Source organism: Drosophila elegans, unplaced genomic scaffold, assembly GCF_018152505.1.
Source record: "Drosophila elegans isolate 14027-0461.03 unplaced genomic scaffold, ASM1815250v1 contig_149, whole genome shotgun sequence".
NCBI lineage: Eukaryota > Metazoa > Arthropoda > Insecta > Diptera > Drosophilidae > Drosophila > Drosophila elegans.
The window spans coordinates 19,211,670-19,230,201 of NW_024545513.1; the positions used below are offsets into that span (position 1 = coordinate 19,211,670).

The 18,532-nt window shown below is 41.9% G+C and overlaps 4 protein-coding genes across 10 annotated transcripts; 2 read left to right on the forward strand and 2 right to left on the reverse strand.

Annotated features, from left to right (window-relative positions):
• Positions 1-3: 3 nt before the first annotated feature.
• On the forward strand, positions 4-6,297 carry LOC108138561 (high affinity copper uptake protein 1). Of its 7 annotated transcripts, none has more exons than XM_017260834.2 (6): positions 4-104; positions 3,680-3,776; positions 3,839-4,044; positions 4,102-4,349; positions 4,864-4,893; positions 5,510-6,297. In XM_017260834.2, the coding sequence occupies exons 2-6, from the start codon at positions 3,743-3,745 to the stop codon at positions 5,709-5,711; spliced, it is 720 nt and encodes a 239-aa protein (XP_017116323.1). In that variant the 5' UTR covers positions 4-104; positions 3,680-3,742; the 3' UTR covers positions 5,712-6,297. The 7 variants fall into 7 exon arrangements, with proteins under 7 accessions (XP_017116323.1, XP_017116330.1, XP_017116325.1 ...); XM_017260836.2 differs by having other exon boundaries at positions 26-436; XM_017260838.2 differs by having other exon boundaries at positions 42-60.
• A 4,668-nt stretch (positions 6,298-10,965) lies between these two features.
• On the reverse strand, positions 10,966-13,702 carry LOC108138579 (luc7-like protein). The gene is made up of 4 exons (XM_017260865.2): positions 13,281-13,702; positions 12,276-13,219; positions 11,366-11,439; positions 10,966-11,285 (listed from the first exon to the last, which is right to left on the reverse strand). Exons 1-4 carry the CDS (start codon positions 13,380-13,382, stop codon positions 11,071-11,073), a joined length of 1,335 nt encoding a protein of 444 aa, XP_017116354.1. The 5' UTR covers positions 13,383-13,702; the 3' UTR covers positions 10,966-11,070.
• Positions 13,703-14,443: 741 nt separating this feature from the next.
• Positions 14,444-17,221, forward strand: LOC108138509 (DNA replication licensing factor Mcm6). Its single transcript, XM_017260753.2, has one exon. The coding sequence runs from the start codon at positions 14,554-14,556 to the stop codon at positions 17,002-17,004; it is 2,451 nt and encodes an 816-aa protein (XP_017116242.1). The 5' UTR covers positions 14,444-14,553; the 3' UTR covers positions 17,005-17,221.
• A 228-nt stretch (positions 17,222-17,449) lies between these two features.
• LOC108138514 (NADH dehydrogenase [ubiquinone] 1 beta subcomplex subunit 8, mitochondrial) lies at positions 17,450-18,341 on the reverse strand. Its single transcript, XM_017260760.2, has 3 exons — positions 18,166-18,341; positions 17,826-18,055; positions 17,450-17,757 (listed from the first exon to the last, which is right to left on the reverse strand). Exons 1-3 carry the CDS (start codon positions 18,248-18,250, stop codon positions 17,545-17,547), a joined length of 528 nt encoding a protein of 175 aa, XP_017116249.1. The 5' UTR covers positions 18,251-18,341; the 3' UTR covers positions 17,450-17,544.
• Between the last annotated feature and the right edge of the window lie 191 nt (positions 18,342-18,532).

The window sequence follows — 18,532 nt, forward strand, 5'->3', positions numbered from 1 at the left end:
CATATGTTCGCTAATAATTCATCAACAATCGTGCGAACAAGTTGTCTGCGGGCGGACGTGGTGCGCATTTTGTTTTGTTTTTATTTATTTCCGCAGGAAGTAAAGTAAGCCTGGAATACAGGGATATAAACAAAAAGCTTATAAAGATAAAGTGCAATTGATTAGAAAACGAGTGGGGGAAGGGAAGCCAACGCACACACATGTGCGATTGGATAACACTGTGAAACAGATCGGGCTTTACACTTGCAAAAAACGATTCAAGCTATTATAGCAATTGTTTTTGTTGTTTGGGAAGCTGCAGCCGGTTATTGCTATCTCTTTTGGTCTCCAAGCTTTGCATATATCTTTAAGTGTATGTGCGTTCGTGTGCGATTTGGTGCAAAAGCCACTGCAACATAAGCAATAAACAGAAACTGTGATTGTGGATAAAAGAGAAGTAAGTGGCCTAGGGTGGGGGTTGAAAGGGAGCGGCCCAGCTGCTGCAACCATTGTAAAAAACAACAATTGTTGGGCTATTGGAATTTATTGTTGAGTCTCTGTTCCAAGCTAGACATTCCGTTGAATTCACTACTTAAACCGACAATCATTATTACAACTAGAACAACAACAACAAATTGCACCGCAAATTGCAGTAAGTAAAAGACAACAAAGTAGACAGAACTGATAAATAGTAATAACTAAAAACAAAACAAGAACAAGCAGAGCTTAACAACTCTTATCGATAATCAGCGATTGCATTCCGATTGTGATTATCAGTGGAAATTGCTTATCAGTCAATTATACCGTTACAAGCACAATTAAGCGACAATCTGCGTGTGTGTGCTTTGATTGATATACGAATTTAGATCAACAAACACTCTCTCTTTTTCTCTCTTTCACACTATGATATAATAGCTACCCTTCCCCCACCTACAAAAAAAAAAAAACACACGCACTGAAAATAAACGCTCTCGCTCTCTTATTTGCTTTTGTAGTGCATGGCAGTCACGATTTGACATTTCGCAAAGATGTGGATGTCTGAGTAAAAAGGATGGAGATCTCTTGTACTTACAGCGTTTAATGTAAACACTTTTAGATCAGCTGATGAGCCAACGGTTAATGCCATATGTCCATCGAAATACACAAAAAGAATAATGTATATTAAAACTTTCCAAAAAAATTTAGTTCAGCTAACAATGTTTCAATTTTTAAAATGATTTTCCAATTCAAATTTTAAAATTTGTGTAAGTTTTTTAATTATTTCTCAATTTTTTTTGTAGACGAAATGTAATAAGAAAAAAGAGTTGAAAGCTTTTTCGTTTTGTGTGTACATCACTTACGATTGACAAATGCGATTTTGTTTTGTAGATTTTTTTTTTAAACAACTTGCAGTAGATCTTGTCGAAATGGGCTAATTTTTTCCTGCGTAGAGATAATGCGGGAGCGGGCTAGAGTTTCTAATGCAAGTGACTAAAAGCGAGAGTGTTGGAGGGAGAGCGGTCCAACCGGTTTAGTCTAATCGTTAGTTTTTGTTGTTTAGTTAACAGAGTCGTAGGCAAGGGGGTTCACCTCCAACCCCCAAAGCATTTGGCGTACCAACCACTTGAACTATTAAACCAAACAAGGTTGCCTTCGAAAAAAATATTTATTTTGAAGGAAAATATGTTTTTACATTTAAATTTGCTTTATTAAGAATGTTGCTCTTTTTTAGATCTTAAAGTGATTTTAACTTATTTCTGTTAATATGCAATTCTATAAACATATTATTTGTTGTAAATAAGCTGTTTTATAAACAAATTCCCCTGAAAAATGTTTTTTTGCAGCTGCCACTGTTCAATAGATATATTGCAACACCCAAAACCATTGCTGCATCCAAGAGTAGCAATTATGTTTTGTATATTCTCTTTTAATGGGTTGTTTTGAAAGCATCTGGTTTCCGTATCGATCTTTGGCTGCCTAGAGATACGGTAACAGAGTTAATTTTCCTTTCGTTTGGCCAAAAACAGAAAAAAACCAACCAACCAGTTGACCAGTTGTGCCAGTCCAGTTCAGTTGGATTATTATTGAGTTCACCGCTCCAAGGCTATAGCATTCCATTTCATTCCTCGCCAGATCACTTAAAGAGGTTTTAAACGTGAAATTAAACTCGTCACTGCACTCGACTACCTATTTTCATAAAGATTTCGCCGCTCAGAATAAAAAGAATTTCATAGGAACGGGTTTTCTATCGCGTAATCTAGACACGATTGGTTCTAACGCTCTGTTGTGGTTTTGCCATTTATTTTTTACGAATGGGATTATTTACAAAAAAATGAGGGGAGGAGTACGTGTCTTAACATTTCAATGGAACCTGAGCATGTGTTTGTTTGCGTTTTTTCCCGCAGCTTAATTATTTTTATCATTCAATATTAATGAATATTTACTTGTGAAATTGTTACGAAAAACATGTATTCGATGTATTTTCGCCTTTTTGAACGGTGTGCGAAATGGGGTTTTCATTTTAATGCATTAAAACACACCATATCCGGTTTTAATTTCGAATGAATTATGATAATTTAGGATCAGTTAGGTGTTTCATGGTGGTAACCTGTATCCCTGACCTCGTAGCAGTTGTCTTTTTTTGTGCCTCAACCGCGCTTCCTGCGATATCAGTTAGCTTTTCGCCTTGCATGCCACAAGTGGCTCGAACATACATATTTCCCTGATTAAGTTGTAATGTGTGGTCGCAGCTCCTTATCACCAAACTCCGATATGAACATTCGAATGCGGTGAACCACAGAGACAAACAAAAGTCCAAAAAAAAAAAAAAAAAACAGACAGAAGTCACAAAAAGTTCTCAGCTCGATTCGTCTGTTTTAATTCAGGTTCGAAGTGTTCCCATTTGCAGAAGTGGAACAGCAGTTGGAGGAGTAGCAGGCGTGCCATTATAATCCAGGTTAATCCAAGGTCAGACGTGAGTCGGGGGAAAGTGGGCGGTATAGTTTCCTCTTCATCCGGTGGGTGGGGTACGCGGAGTTATGTCTGGTATTTTTATTTCACTCACATTTCACATTTCATTCCCCCATTTCGCATTTAGCATTCCCCTCAAAGATGTGAAAGGGAAAGGGCGGAGGTTGGATTGTTCAGAGATTGACTTTCTAATTGAAATATCGGTTTGAATGAAACTTAGGTTGGGCTGCTGACCCAAAACACACTCACAAAGCTAACTTTACATGCATGTACAATAGCGGTCGGAATTTGATCTGAAAAAATGTTAACCTATAAATGGTTAAATGGAAGATCTTGGGACATTTTTAAGTTTTTTTTTTTTTTTTTTAAATTTCTAGATTTTTCAATATTTTTGAAGACTTGTTATAATAACAATATATCTATGTTTCCTGATAATTGAGATATAATAATGGAAATGTCATTTAATTATTTGTTTTCATACACTAACATTTTTATAAATACATCCATGATTGCTAATCTAAAATCTCAATCTAAAAGTTTTTAAAATTGATAAAAGTCAAAATATTAAGATAAATATCTAACAAAGGAAAAAAGTATCTTAAGTATCTACAAGTTATAGTAAAGATTATTACCCTAAGCTATTATTTTGCCCGCCGTTGTACTCATTCATATAATTTATATGTACATTGTTTATTGTTCACTTACGAGGGGCAAAGATTTAATGCGACTTTCACTTCATTCTCCTCCGCAGTCATTAATCGCAGATTCACAGAAAAGTCGAGTGCGGTAAGAAGACAATCTTCCAGCAGCAGCCATGGACCACGCCCATCACAGTGCACCCGGTGTTGGTGAGTTTGAGTCTGGATATATCCCCATGATCCGTTTCTGATAACTCCTTAATTGTTCACAGATCACTCGATGATGCACCACGACCATGCGGGCATGCATCACGACCTCAGCGGAATGGGTGCTGCAACTGCTGCGCCGGTTGAACCTGCCTCAATGTTTGACATGATCCCCGACTCCAGTGATTTGCATGCCGGTCACATGGGTCACGCAGGTCACAACCACGGCGGTGGTTCTGGCACGGGAATGGAGCACATGATGCCCATGGCGGTAAACGAACCTATTCCCATGGAAAATCCCCTCTTAATTGCTGTTCACCATTCACAGTTCCACTTTGGCTACAACGAGACGATCCTATTTTCCTGGTGGCACATCGAAACGGTGGCCGGTTTGGTTGGCTCCATGATTGCCATTTTCCTGCTGGCCCTCATGTACGAGGGTCTGAAGTACTATCGGGAGTACCTGTTCTGGAAGACGTACAATCTGCTGGAATATCGCCCGGTTACGGGGCCACAGCGAAATCCGGAGGCACCGCGTATACCCTCGCCGGCGGCGGCAGCTCCCTCGCCCGTGCAGTGAGTTCTGGAGTTTTGCTTTGATTACCCATTATACAAAAAGGGCGGATTTTGCAACCCCCAAGGAGTTAGTGCATGCTTTTTGCCCTCAGCCCTGCCTTTAGCTTTGTATCTATACTTGTATCTGTACTTGTATATATTAATCTTAATGCTTTCTTCTTTCTTCTCGTTTCGTTTTCGTTGCCGTTACCCGTTAAATCGTTTAAATCCGTACCGCTACCGCCCCATACTGTTCCATCAATATATATCTACTTATCATCATCAATACGCGCCGCTCTTCTTCATTTGTAAAATGATCCATCACAAAAACTAAATATCAAAAACCCAAACCAAATTCATACCGCTCTGCCTCGCTTCGTTAATTTTTGTATAATTGATTTTGTGATTCACGCGACCGTAATTGAAACAATTGTAACTCAAATCTGATTCTGTATCTGCATCTGCATCTGCATCCGCGAATCGCATCCGCAATCGTGTGGTGTCCCCCCGGCACGCTTCGATCGATACTTTTCAGATATGTGGGCGAAGTTGTGCACAAGCAACCGTAAGTATCGCTCCATTTCCCTGTCCCTGTCCCTGTCCCTGTCCCCATTTGCCCACCCAAATATCAACCAATATTTTTACTCAGTATCTGTTTAATTTGTATGCCTCACTAAGTTTGCGTTAATTTCCACATGTTGTTGGCTATCCGTTATATGTCCGTCCATCCGCCAATTAATGGGGAAAAAAAGAAAACTGACTGCAGCTGTGGCTCGGTGCTGCATACATACATATTCGTATCGGTTTGCAAATTGCCGTGTAATTTGTACAGAAATCTAGGCGAAAAAATATAGTATTACACTTGGTTACACACTTGTAAACAGCACACAGTAGTTGAAGTTGAAAATTAGTCTAGAGCCTAACCCTAAGTTATTGGTAGCTTAATCTAACAATGGAACTGTAGACCAGCAGAATCCCAATGACCAACACGAAGCCCTAAAGGAACAGCGCTATATGTAAAGTCTGTTTTGTTATGTTCTAAAACGTTTTGTTTTGTTTTGTTCTGTTCTGTAATGATCTTGTGACTTTCAGTTATTATCTTTCTGTTGTCTTGCTAATTTTGTATGAATCTCTTAATGGTTTTGCTATAATTTAACGTTGATCTCTTGATTGCTGTATAGACCTTCGATGCTGTCGGTTAACCACGTGCTCCAGACACTACTGCATGTCATCCAGGTGACTTTGTCCTTCCTGCTCATGCTGATCTTCATGACCTACAACGTGTGGCTCTGTCTGATGGTTGTCCTCGGCGCCGCCGTTGGTTACTTCCTGTTCTGCTGGAAGAAATCGGTGATCGTGGACGTCACCGAGCACTGTCACTAACAGAGGACCACTGGAAGCCTCAGCCGTCGATGTCTCACGGAGGCGGACGCGGAGGAGATGCAGCTGTCCATCTAAACGGAAGGCGAAGGCGTTGGTGCTAAGCTGGAATTGCCGGAAGCTCTCATCCCCACAGAAAATACACTGTTACACCCCCTGCCACTTGCTACTCTCTGGGTATTAGCCCCATAACTTATTTGTAAGCTGGTTGTAAACGATGCAGCGACAGCCTGCACAGAATATCAAAACAATTAAAAATCCTGTAGCCGCTGCATCGTTTACAATCAACTCAAAATCCCGACATTAAGATCAACTGTCTAGACGGTCTGCCCGCAAGGATTTGAGGGCATTCGTTTTAAGTCGAAAGTGTTAAGTATACAATAGAACAAATTGAGCGACAGCGAGCGAATTGTATAAAGTTAAGCAATGCAAATATAATTTTTTTCTGTTGGTACTCAATCGATGTTCGCAGAATTTCCCCAAAAGCAAATATATATATTTTTTTTATCATTACTATTATATACCATTATGTATCCTTATTAAACGATTATGATTATTATTATTTGATAATAAACTTAATTCTTTTTTATATCACACCCTTATTTGTTAGCCCCCCAAAAAAGACATTTTTGTTAAATTTGGCTTCCGTGTGAAATGTTGAACAAGCCATGAATGTTGAAGGGTTTGCGTATGTGCTTCAACAGTGCGTTTCACAAGAGTAATTTGGATACGGGAAAATGTGCAGACCCCCAAAAATTCCAGTTAAGATGGTTGTCATTGATTTATGCTTGCATTTACGTGTTGTAAAAACAACTGACATTACTTTAGGCTCGAAAATTGTCACAGCTTTTTAAACACTATCATCATCTCATTCATTTTAATGTGTTCCATTTTATCCACAACTGATATTTAATTGTTGTCTGTTTTTTTTAATTGACTGTGTGCAAAAACAGGCGCTCGGTTCGCTTAATTTTTGCTCAACTCGAAAATAACTGCTGTAAATTGCTTTGCTAAATAATTGTCCACCCTCTCTATCGCAATAGGCTTTCAAAGCAGAGTCTTACAATGCCTTAATGTCCCGAAACGCACTGTATACAGCATATAAATTTACCTATCTTATCGGCGTGCATAAATAGATGTTGTAGATATTAAACTTAATGCAAATACATACAGTAAAACGGCAACAAATTTATAAATATTATTATTAAATCTACGTATACATTAATAAATATACAAGCAGAATATTGTTATAATTGAAAAACGAACCAAAAACAGATTTTAATATGAAAAGTATTGGGAATGGAAACTGGGCTTCAAAAAAATCGAACTAAGAAGCTTATGGTAAATATAAAACAAAGATTTTAAATATTGTAAGGAATGTGAATTTAAGTTAATGTATAGATTTAATAAATTAATATATAGATTTTGCAGAGAATAATTTAATACCTTTTACCTTGTTTGATCTTATTTATGATCATGATTTATTTATTTACCTAGGAAATGTAAAATTATGATTATTAAGAAAACAACACATTTGATCTCATTTTCAGGATTTACTTTGATCTTTATTAGAAAATTTTGCGAGTCTCTCGATAGAATGTTGAATCCTTACTCATATCGTAATTCATAATTAAAAACATTATTATATGACTACAGGCGATCGATCGAATTTTATTGATTGGTTACACTATACTTAATTCTGCATTCGTAAATGTTTTTTTTTGTAACTCTTGCTTGCCCGATGGGAATTCAATTTAATTGATTAATTTGCTAGGTTTTTTGTTGTAGGTTTAGATTGTTGTAACAAAAAAACAAGGATGATGGATTAGTGGATGGATAATAGGATGTATTTGGGGGGAATTTAGGTCCTCGCACGGAAGGGGAAAGAGGAGCTCAGCCTGCGAGAACACAAAACTTAAGCGGCCCATACATTCATATATGTACGGTTCAAATGGTTTAAATATTTAACTGACAACTCGCGCATTTTCGATTACGATATTACGATCGAAGGATGGGTGGAGTAATGGATAGTGGAGTTATATATATATATACATATATATATATAATATATAGTTATAGGTAGATGAGAGAAATTGAAATTCACCTCGTTTGTATCATGCCTAATACAGTTTCTATACGAGTGTCTCTTTCTGCCTTCTCTTTCACTCTTCTCTCTCTCTCTTTCTGTGATCACTGATCGTTCGTTGATCGCCGATTGATGATCGTTGATTTCTGGATTTTACGGAATCTGGATTTCGGGTTCTTGATGCGGATGCGACGCCGCCTTGTCTGTCGTGAAGAAACATTTATGTGGGAGGTGTGGCATAGAAGTTACCTGGTTGGTTCTTCTTTCTTATATACATATAATATATAAGTATATATATATTATATATATATCTCCCTCTCTCTATATATATCCAACTCCTTCTTTTCTATATTTCAGGGTTCCATTCTTCAGTTTGGCAGCTCCTGGAATATGTTTGCAGAGAGAAAAGTGTGAGTTAAATGAGCCAGATTAAAACTTCGGGTGCGTGGGATAGAAAGTGGGTAGCGCAGCTTAAACTTATTTCGAGCTGATCGTGTAAATATAATATATTTATATAGATTCAGATTTCTAAGTGTGTTTGTTTGATTTGGTGTGGCACGAACAGTACAGAACATAAATCTACGAGGGTTGGTTGTTATACCCTTGCAGAAGGAATAAGTCTCTGAATTATTAAACTTTCTGCTTCTTTTTGTTGCAGGTAGTATATATGAAAGTCGGAGCGAGCCGGATCGGACGACTATATCATATAGCTCCCATAGGAACAATCACGAAAAAAGAAAGAGAAAATTTCTTTAACCATTACTATGGTTAGATTTCTCAGAATTGCGCTTTTAATTTTATTAAATATACGACTTTTTAAGAAAAATTATTACTTCGCTGTTTAAACATTCCTTGAGATGTAGTTATTTTTATTAAGAATATTTACATTTTGCAATAGCTGCAAGGGTATATGAACTGCGGCTTGCCGAAGTTTGCTTCCTTTCTTGTTTTTTGTTGGCTCTGGACAGAGACTCAACCTACGGCTGATCGTATCACATCACATAAATAGGCTTAATATATCATGGGGTGGGGGTCGGGGGTCAGTCACAATTTACCTGTTGGTGAAGAGGAGGGGGGAACATGAACATACACTTGTGTATGGGTATAGGAACTCTCGCCCTCTCTGTCTGTGCTCTGTTTGCTGTCTCCCTCTGCTCTGCCTATGCTTGTGTTTATTTTTGTATTGATTATAATTTAATTCGATTTTGTAATTCAATTACCTCGTGGTTTTTTCGTAGGTGTCTTGGAATCTTGACTTGAAGAGTTCGCTGGGGTTAGTTTTTTTTTTTTTTGTATATCTTAAGAAATACGATAGTGCAGGTGGGAGGGGAGATGGGAGGGGCAGTACACCACAACAATGAGAGCAGGATACAAAAAAAAAGTAACATGTAAGACCTACGTCGGCAAGCCGACGCCTCAAGATCCCTTTCCAAGTGCAGTTTTCTGATTTTTAACCAAGATAACAAAATACTCATACCAACTACTAAATGATATTCACTTAAATCTGGTAGCATTATAATAACAAAGTGAAATTGATATATATTAACAATATATTTCGATTATTGTATTTCTATTAAAAATTACAAACTATTTAAGCTTTCAAATCTTTGGAAAGGGATCATAGGTTCATTGGTTTCATCGATTGATCAAATGTACCTGCAATCAGTCTCACATCAGTAGATCCTTTAACTTTCTCACTGCCTTAGTCCGTCACTTTCTCTGTTTTTATTTGGGTATGGGTACTTGGCAAGGTACTACGACTACGTACCTCCACTTGGGAACTTGAAACCCATCCCATCGCACACAAAAGGACCCAGCAACCCAGTCGCCAAGCCAAAAGCACATGCAGTACGAGTCTCTCACTAAGTCACTCTATATAGCACTATATATATATATACATTTATCGTTTATGATTTATGGCGTGTGTTGTACTCGTGTTTTTGGGATTGTGTGGACAGGTATGTGTGGGGTGTGCAAGGGGGCAATGCATGAGATGCGTGAATCTGTTTCTGTTGGGTTAATTAAGCGCAAGGAGATAACAGTAAGGCTTGGTAAATACCTGTTTTCAGTCACTGTCCCACTTACAATTGCAAGGGAAACGTCCGAGGAACGTCCCGTATCGCCCTAATCCTTTGCCTACTTCTCAGTCGATTTGTATATTCGTTTATATGCGAAATTCATTGATCTGTGGTACAAACCTGACTAAAACTATCTAATGTTGTCTTCTAATCAAACTGCGGAAGCAGTCTAAAATATTAAAGTCCGTAAACGTTAATGATTAAGAAAATATTTGGTTTGCAAAACCCTTGTTTAATATTTAATTTGCTAATCAAAAGTTTCCCAACAAGGTATAAAATAGGTTTTACTTTTATTAAATCTATGATGTAGCTAAATAAAAAACTTCGCTTTTATTTAAAATGGTTAATATTTTTTTATATTGAAATTATAATAATTTAAAATTATAGAATTATACCTTAACAAGTATATCAACATTAAAATGTCCTTAAAATAAGCTCGTTTTTTTTTAAAGAGTTCAATTTTTTTTATCAAGAAAATAAGTTAATTTGAGTGTTTTAGAAACTGAAGCAGCATTATATACCATACAAAAATTAATTAAAATCAATTTTGAAATACCAATTGCCATCTGCAGCCTAAAGGGTCGTTTCGTAAGTCCGTCTGTTAATTAAAAAGGACCTGACCTTCGTGAAATCCTCGATGGGATTTGTACGCAACTGAACTGGGTACACACATTAAGGAAAGACGTGTGTACACGGCGGATAGAGATCTATATATATGGTAAAGTTATGGAACGAAACGAGTTTGTCTACGGAATGTGGAGTGGCACAATGGCGCCGGAGTGTTACTTTTTACGGGTTTATCAAGTGTTCGACTCACCTCAGCGCACTCGCTCTTGCCAGCTCAGATACTATTTCTTTTTTACTGTTTTTTTATACATATTATTTTCAAAAATTGTGTTAATGATTTTTGTTTTTTGTTTTTTTTTTTTTTTTTTTTTGTTTTTTGGGGTACCTCGATGCTGCCACCTTTTGCCACGGCAGCTGCTTACGGGTTGTGGTTGTGGATTTGCGAACACACACGAGACTGAAGATTGGAAGATTGCAGTTGGACGAGAGGTTGTGTTGCGTTGGTCTTGAGTCTTGATCTTATTTAGTTGTGTAGTTGCGGGTTTTTAGGGCTTTGGGAACAGCTTCTGACTTTCTGCTTATTACTTGTGGTGTTTGCTTTTCACTTGGTTTATTATGCTGTTTTTGGTCTCTAGTAGCGGCTGCGACTCCGACTGCGGCAATGTCGTTCGCGGCTGTCGTGGCGGTAGTGATTATGGTTGTGATTGTGATGGCTCCGGTTGCTTCGGTTGCCACTACCACTACCACCACCACCACCACCGCCTCCTCCTCCTCCTCCTCCTCCGCCGCCGCCACCGCCACTGCGCGAATACGAGTGATGAGAGCTGTGATGCGACTTATGGTGATCTAGAACACAAAGGGCAAGGTTTAGAAAAGCTGTGCCGTGTGCAATTGCAAGCGGGAGAGCTGCTTTCGTGGGCACTTACGGTGACGCCGATCCGAGGGCTGGCGATTTTGGACATAGTCACGACTTCGTTCCCGGTACTCATTGCGTGGCTCGCTAAAGGATACAAAAAAAAGAATACAAGCGATTAGTTAGGAACGAATTATGAATTAAACTGACATAAGCTTTTTTGCTAAAAATCATAATAGAGGTCAGAGAACATTAAAATAAAGAAACCGAAGAGAGGTTAGGTTGTGAGCAGCTTAGAAGACACATTTACAGCAATACCAAAGCTAACAATTTTTCTACTAAACACGTTTATAACAAAATAGAGTACTCCAATGTTTACTAAACTAGAATGGTTTGTGAAAACGTACACCTCAGTTTTTTAAACAACTATATTTAAGAACCAAAAAGTTGTTTATAGGATTCTATGACATCATAAAGTCTTGAAAAGAATCTAGACAATTGCATTGTGCCATTGCCATGTGATATAATAAGCCCAAAGTAAACAAACTAAGTAGTATTACTCATAGTCACATTGAACGGCAATCTGCCAAGTTTGTTGTAATTAACTAGAAAAAGAATAAACGAATTCTTGTTCTTGATCGTCTGTATAGGATATAGGGTTTGACATGGCAAAACACAAATAGCTGGATTAGCGTAAAAACAAACATGCATATACCATTTGTATACTTTAAGCCCTAAAGGGTAGTGTATTCTTAAGCCCTAAAGCGCGGAGGCGAACTTATTATGGTAAACTCTATATTGCATATTCAACAGGCTCATTGTTTGAATATTTATATATGTGCTATATTGGTATATTGCTTCATGATAATCGTATTTATGAGTTCATAAATATTTTGGCATGAAAAGCATTGAACTTCTTACATAAATTAAAAGTTACTGTCTAAATGCTTAAATGAGTATTTTAATCCTGAGCATATCCTTACCGTCTGTTATCGTAGGAGTGGAAGCGCTGCACTCGACCCTCCCGCCGACGTCGATCCTCCTGCTCGCGCTCCTTCTGCCGCGCATCGTTGATCTCGGCGACGGCGTTGCGAAGCTTGGAGTATCCCAAATGCTGTTTGCCCATCAAATGGTCCTCGATCCGCTGCTGTGCATCGCCGACGATCAGGAAGGCGCCACAGATCTCGCAAACCTTCATTTGTTTCTCGGGCAGGGCATCGTGCGACCAGCCAGCAGCCTTGCTTTCGTTCTTCTCCGCTTTATCTTCACCCGATGCTCCAGCTGATTCACCTTCCTCCGCTGGAGCAGCTCCTGCTGCTGCTGCTGCCGTACTTGGAGCAGCCTCTAGAGTTTCATCGCTGGTGATGGCGGCCGCAGGAAGTGGATTGGGGGTGTCGTCGCTGGGATTTGTGCCAGGACTGCTGCTGCGCCCCGGCTGCAGCTCATCGTCCGGTGGCTTGGCCAAGCTAATGCTGCTGATGGCCTTGTGATTTGCCTCGTGCTGCTGCACCAGCTGCTCCTTCTCCTCCTTGAGCTCCTCGCACAGGGTCATCAAATCCTGCGCCTGATCCACATCGCCACGAATGCCCGCTTCCTCGGCCTCGGAGAGGAGCTTATTGATCCTAGCATTCAGGTTGGCCAGCTGCTCCTGGTGCCTGCTCAACGGAGCCGGAGTATTGGGCTGATCCCTTTGCATTAAAAGCAAGCGCTGCTTGCCCTTCTGGATCTTTCGGTCGACATCGTGCAGCATGACATTGCAAAAGCGCAGGAACTCATCTTCGTACTGTCGTTTCCTTTGCGAGGGACGAGCATCCTCGTACAGATGACGGGCCTCCTCGTCGTGGATGCGGGCACAGGGTCCCAGATCCGCGCGGGTATTTATAAACAGATCATGTGGGCAGAACTTAACATTGTAGAACTGGCAGAACTAGGATGGCAAAATGGATATTATTATCGGATTGCGTGGAATGGAAACTCAAAGACCTCACCTCGGGATCCTCCCAGTTGACCTTGGCGCCCGCCTCCGAGGGATGAAGGTTCCGATTCCTGCCCATCAGCTCATCGAGCATTTGTCTGGCGGCGTCCACCATTTTTTCCGAGACTTCTTCGCCTTTGATTTGGATATCTTTAGTTTCAAGGGGTAAGGGTAAACTGCCAAGAGTGTTGGGGGGTGGGGGAGGGGGGGAGTGGCTGTGGTGTGCAAAGCGGTGCAAGTGCTCCAATCCAAGTGATGCTAGCGATTCCGGTGGAGCGCACCCAATTTTGTGGCCTGGGTGATGCCGGCGGACAGGTGCAGCCACGTAGAACTCGTGCAGAAAGGTCTTTAAGCGACAATTTCTCCAAAAAGAATCAATAAAATTCACGAAATAAAATTCGTGTGGTATCGAATTTGTGCAGCGCAATGTGACCGTCGCGTTTATTCGCGAAAATCAATGGTCCAAAACATCGCGAACTGCAAAGGCGCTTTTGGTGGGGTTTTTAAAAAGGTTATAGCCTTAAACATATCTTGTAAGTTTGTGGAGAATAAAGGGGTTTATTGTAGTGGGAGGGTTTTTTTTATCCAAACTAAATGGTTCTACAGATCTTTGGAATTACGCAAATGTATATGTGTTATGTATTATACAAGGGCTGAAATTGTTCTTCTACTTCGTTTTCATCAATGGAATGTTTGTTTTTCGTTTGGTAATGGGAAAATGCCAATAATTTAGATTTTATAAAATGCTTAAGTGACCAGAACTCATAATTTGTTATATCTTGCTGTAATATAAACTAATTCATTGTTAAACTAAAAACCACAATTTCAGAAGCATTTTAATTAACAAAAGAAAATTGAAAAACTAAATTACATTTTAGAAACAAAACTAATCCACTCTGGAATTCCTGGAGGTAATAAATATTTATTATTTATTTTAAAATTAGTCTTATTTTGCAAAAATTACTAATCACAGTACACACACACACACTTATATTAGAATTATTATATACCTTTCAGCCAGGGTTTAAACAAATAAGTAATAAGTAAGTAAGTAATTATAATAAGTATTGATAATTTAAAATAATCCAATAATGTGACCAGCCATGAATAATAAAGAATAACGCAGTGGCAGCCCTCTGTCTGTTGGCGTTGCCACCACCTAGCAACTGTCAGAAAAAGGCGCCAAAAATTGGCAAAGCACGCAGCTGTAAACATTCGCAAACACAAAATTAACCGCGTTTACCTCTGGCGTTTGTCCATCAGTTCCAAACAAACAGTCACCCAAAATGGATGTAGCAGATGCTCAGGTTGGCCAGCTGCGCGTCAAGGATGAGGTGGGCATCCGGGCGCAGAAGTTGTTCCAGGATTTCCTCGAAGAATTCAAGGAGGACGGCGAAATTAAGTACACGCGTCCGGCGGCCAGCTTGGAATCGCCGGATCGCTGCACCCTGGAGGTCAGCTTCGAGGATGTGGAGAAGTACGACCAGAATCTGGCCACCGCCATCATCGAGGAGTACTACCATGTCTATCCGTTCCTTTGCCAGTCCGTTTCGAACTATGTGAAGGATAGAATTGGCCTGAAGACTCAAAAGGATTGCTATGTTGCGTTCACGGAGGTGCCCACGCGGCACAAGGTCCGCGATCTGACCACCTCCAAGATCGGCACACTCATCCGCATCTCCGGCCAGGTGGTGCGCACCCATCCCGTCCATCCGGAGCTCGTATCTGGTGTGTTCATGTGCCTGGACTGCCAAACGGAAATCCGGAATGTGGAGCAACAGTTCAAGTTCACCAATCCCACTATTTGCCGCAATCCCGTCTGCTCTAATCGCCGGCGTTTCATGTTGGATGTGGAGAAGAGCCTGTTCCTGGACTTCCAGAAGATTCGCATACAGGAAACACAGGCGGAGCTGCCCCGTGGCTGCATTCCCCGGGCCGTGGAGATCATCCTGCGCTCGGAGCTGGTGGAAACCGTTCAGGCTGGCGATCGATACGATTTCACGGGCACTTTGATCGTGGTCCCGGACGTGAGTGTGCTGGCGAACATTGGCACCCGGGCGGAGACCAGTTCGCGCCACAAGCCCGGCGAGGGAATGGAGGGCGTCACTGGCCTGAAGGCTCTGGGCATGCGGGAGCTCAACTACCGGATGGCCTTCCTCGCCTGCAGCGTCCAGGCCACCACAGCCCGCTTTGGCGGCACGGATCTGCCCATGTCCGAGGTCACGGCGGAGGATATGAAGAAGCAGATGACGGATGCCGAGTGGCACAAGATCTACGAAATGTCCAAGGACCGTAATCTGTACCAGAACCTGATTAGCAGCCTGTTTCCCTCGATCTATGGCAATGACGAGGTGAAGCGGGGCATTCTCCTCCAGCAATTTGGTGGTGTTGCCAAGACCACAACCGAAAAGACCTCGCTGCGTGGTGATATCAATGTTTGCATCGTGGGTGATCCCAGCACGGCCAAGTCGCAGTTCCTCAAGCAGGTCTCCGACTTCTCGCCCAGAGCCATCTACACTTCGGGCAAGGCATCATCTGCGGCGGGCTTAACTGCGGCCGTGGTCCGCGACGAGGAATCGTTTGACTTTGTCATCGAGGCCGGAGCCCTTATGTTGGCCGACAACGGCATCTGCTGCATCGACGAATTCGACAAGATGGATCAGCGCGATCAGGTGGCCATTCACGAGGCCATGGAGCAGCAGACCATCTCGATAGCTCGCGCCGGAGTGCGCGCCACACTGAATGCGCGCACCTCTATTCTGGCCGCCGCCAATCCCATCAATGGACGCTACGATCGCTCCAAGAGTCTGCAGCAGAACATCCAGCTGTCCGCACCGATTATGTCACGTTTTGATCTGTTCTTCATCCTCGTGGACGAATGCAACGAGGTGGTGGACTATGCCATTGCCCGAAAGATTGTTGATCTGCACTCGAACATCGAGGAGTCGGTGGAGCGGGCCTATACGCGCGAGGAGGTCCTCCGCTATGTGACCTTTGCGCGGCAATTCAAGCCGGTAATTGGTCAGGAGGCCGGACGCATGCTGGTGGAGAACTATGGCCATCTCCGGCAGCGGGACACGGGCACGTCGGGCAGAAGCACCTGGAGGATCACGGTGCGGCAGCTGGAGTCCATGATACGGCTGAGCGAGGCAATGGCCAAGCTTGAGTGCTCCAATCGCGTGCTGGAGCGGCACGTCAAGGAGGCTTTCCGGCTGCTTAACAAATCGATTATACGCGTGGAGCAGCCCGACATTCATCTGGACGACGACGAGGGTCTGGATGTGGACGATGGCATTCAGCACGACATCGACATGGAGAACAATGGAGCAGCGGCCAATATCGATGAGAACATGGACACCTCCGGCAGCGCTGCGGTGCAAAAGAAGAAGTTCACGTTGTCCTTCGAGGACTACAAGAATCTGTCCACCATGCTGGTGCTGCATATGCGTGGCGAGGAGGCACGCTGCGAGGTGGAGGGCAGCGATACGGGCATGAGACGAAGCGAGGTCGTCACCTGGTATCTGGAGCAGGTGGCCGAGCAAATCGAATCCGAGGATGAGCTGATCTCGCGCAAGAACCTCATCGAGAAGCTGATCGATCGCCTCATCTACCACGACCAGGTTATCATTCCGCTGAAGACCTCTACGCTGAAGCCAAGTTTCAGGGCCCAGGGCCAGGACGATGATCAGGCGGAGGATCCGCTGCTGGTGGTGCACCCCAACTACGTTGTGGAGTGAACTCAGCCAGACGCCAGTTTATTATACCACCATCATCATCTACCTAGTTAAGTTTCTGTTTCCCCACATTTTCACATTTTTTGGTCTTCTAATCATTGTATTTATCTGTAAGTTTAGAATACTAAGCAAATTAAGCATTTTTTTTGACTCATCTGTAGTCAAGTTACTATGAGAATCATTCATGTTTTCGTCGAAATAAACGTTCATCTCAAGTTAAGCCGTTTTTTATTTATATGTTTGGGACCTCTCATTGGGCTTTTATTTAAAGTTAATCCCATTAAGCATTAACTAATCGGACATATATATTTAGACCACTTATCTGAAAATGTATGTTGGTTTCCTTTCATGTTTTCCTATTTTGGGCCTCGGTATTTTTCTATTTAAGCTCATTAAGCATGCGTTTCAAATCATCCGAAACACTTGAAATTAACGCTCACAACTCAGCTTGGTTTCTTTTCATTTTAATTGTACAGATGCGTTGATAAATTGCCTATGAAATAAAAACGAGGCCCGCAGAGCGATCGAGTTGAGGATGCTTTCCTACTTCTCGAAGGTGTAGTGCTTGACGCCTTCGGCAGGATATTGCTTGGCGGCCACGGGGCGGTACATCTTCTTGTCCTCCAGCCAGTAGTATAGGGCCAGGCAGCCGGACATGACGCTCAGGAAGACAATGAAGTAGTACGAGTTCTTGTAGCGTGGCGGTTCTGCCTGCGACCAGCGATCCTCACTGTACAGATCGTGATCCGCCGAGATCTGCAGATGGCGAAAGCGATATTCTTTGGGTATTTATGGCATAGAAGCATGCGTAGTGATCCACTTACGGGCTCGTGGTGATTACGCTTGTGCTCCGGATAGTCCCAGGGATAGTAGTTGTCCTTGGCCTCCACGCCCAGTCCGCCGCCCACTTTGGGATAGTCTCCGTAGCCCAGGCCATCATCCGCATATGGTTTGTACTCCTCCGGCAGAAGGTAATACTTCTTGGCCGCCGCCAGACGCTCCTTCTCCGTTTGTGGAAAGGGTGCCGGCTTGTAGTCCTTGTTCCAGCCAGCCACTAAACGAGGAGGGAAACTAGTTTAGGACTGCGTACACTCAAAAGTTACGTAAACAAAACAGAGGCGCAGGTTCTACGGATTTCCCCAGCTCTGCCGGTTTTTCACTTACTGCTGCGCACCGCCTGGCGAACCACGGCGGGATTGGCGGCGCATAGCTTTTGGGCCAAGCACACGGATTTCACAAATGCCGACATTGCAGGCTCCTCGCTTCCAAAAAAAAGTTTGCAATTTAATTTCCAAAGGCAAACAGCTGTTTGCCTGCAGATGGCCCTGACTCGATATGTAGTCACGGACTATCGATAGTCGACAAGCGGTAGTTCAGGTACCTAGTAAAAAATTTGAAATGTGTACAACTTAAATGTTTTCAAATTTTGGAGCTTTAAAACTATTGTTTTTCCTACAGTAAAATCTTAGTGTACTATGATACATTAGAACTGAATATAAGTGAATTTGAATATCTACAGCTTGATTTCTTT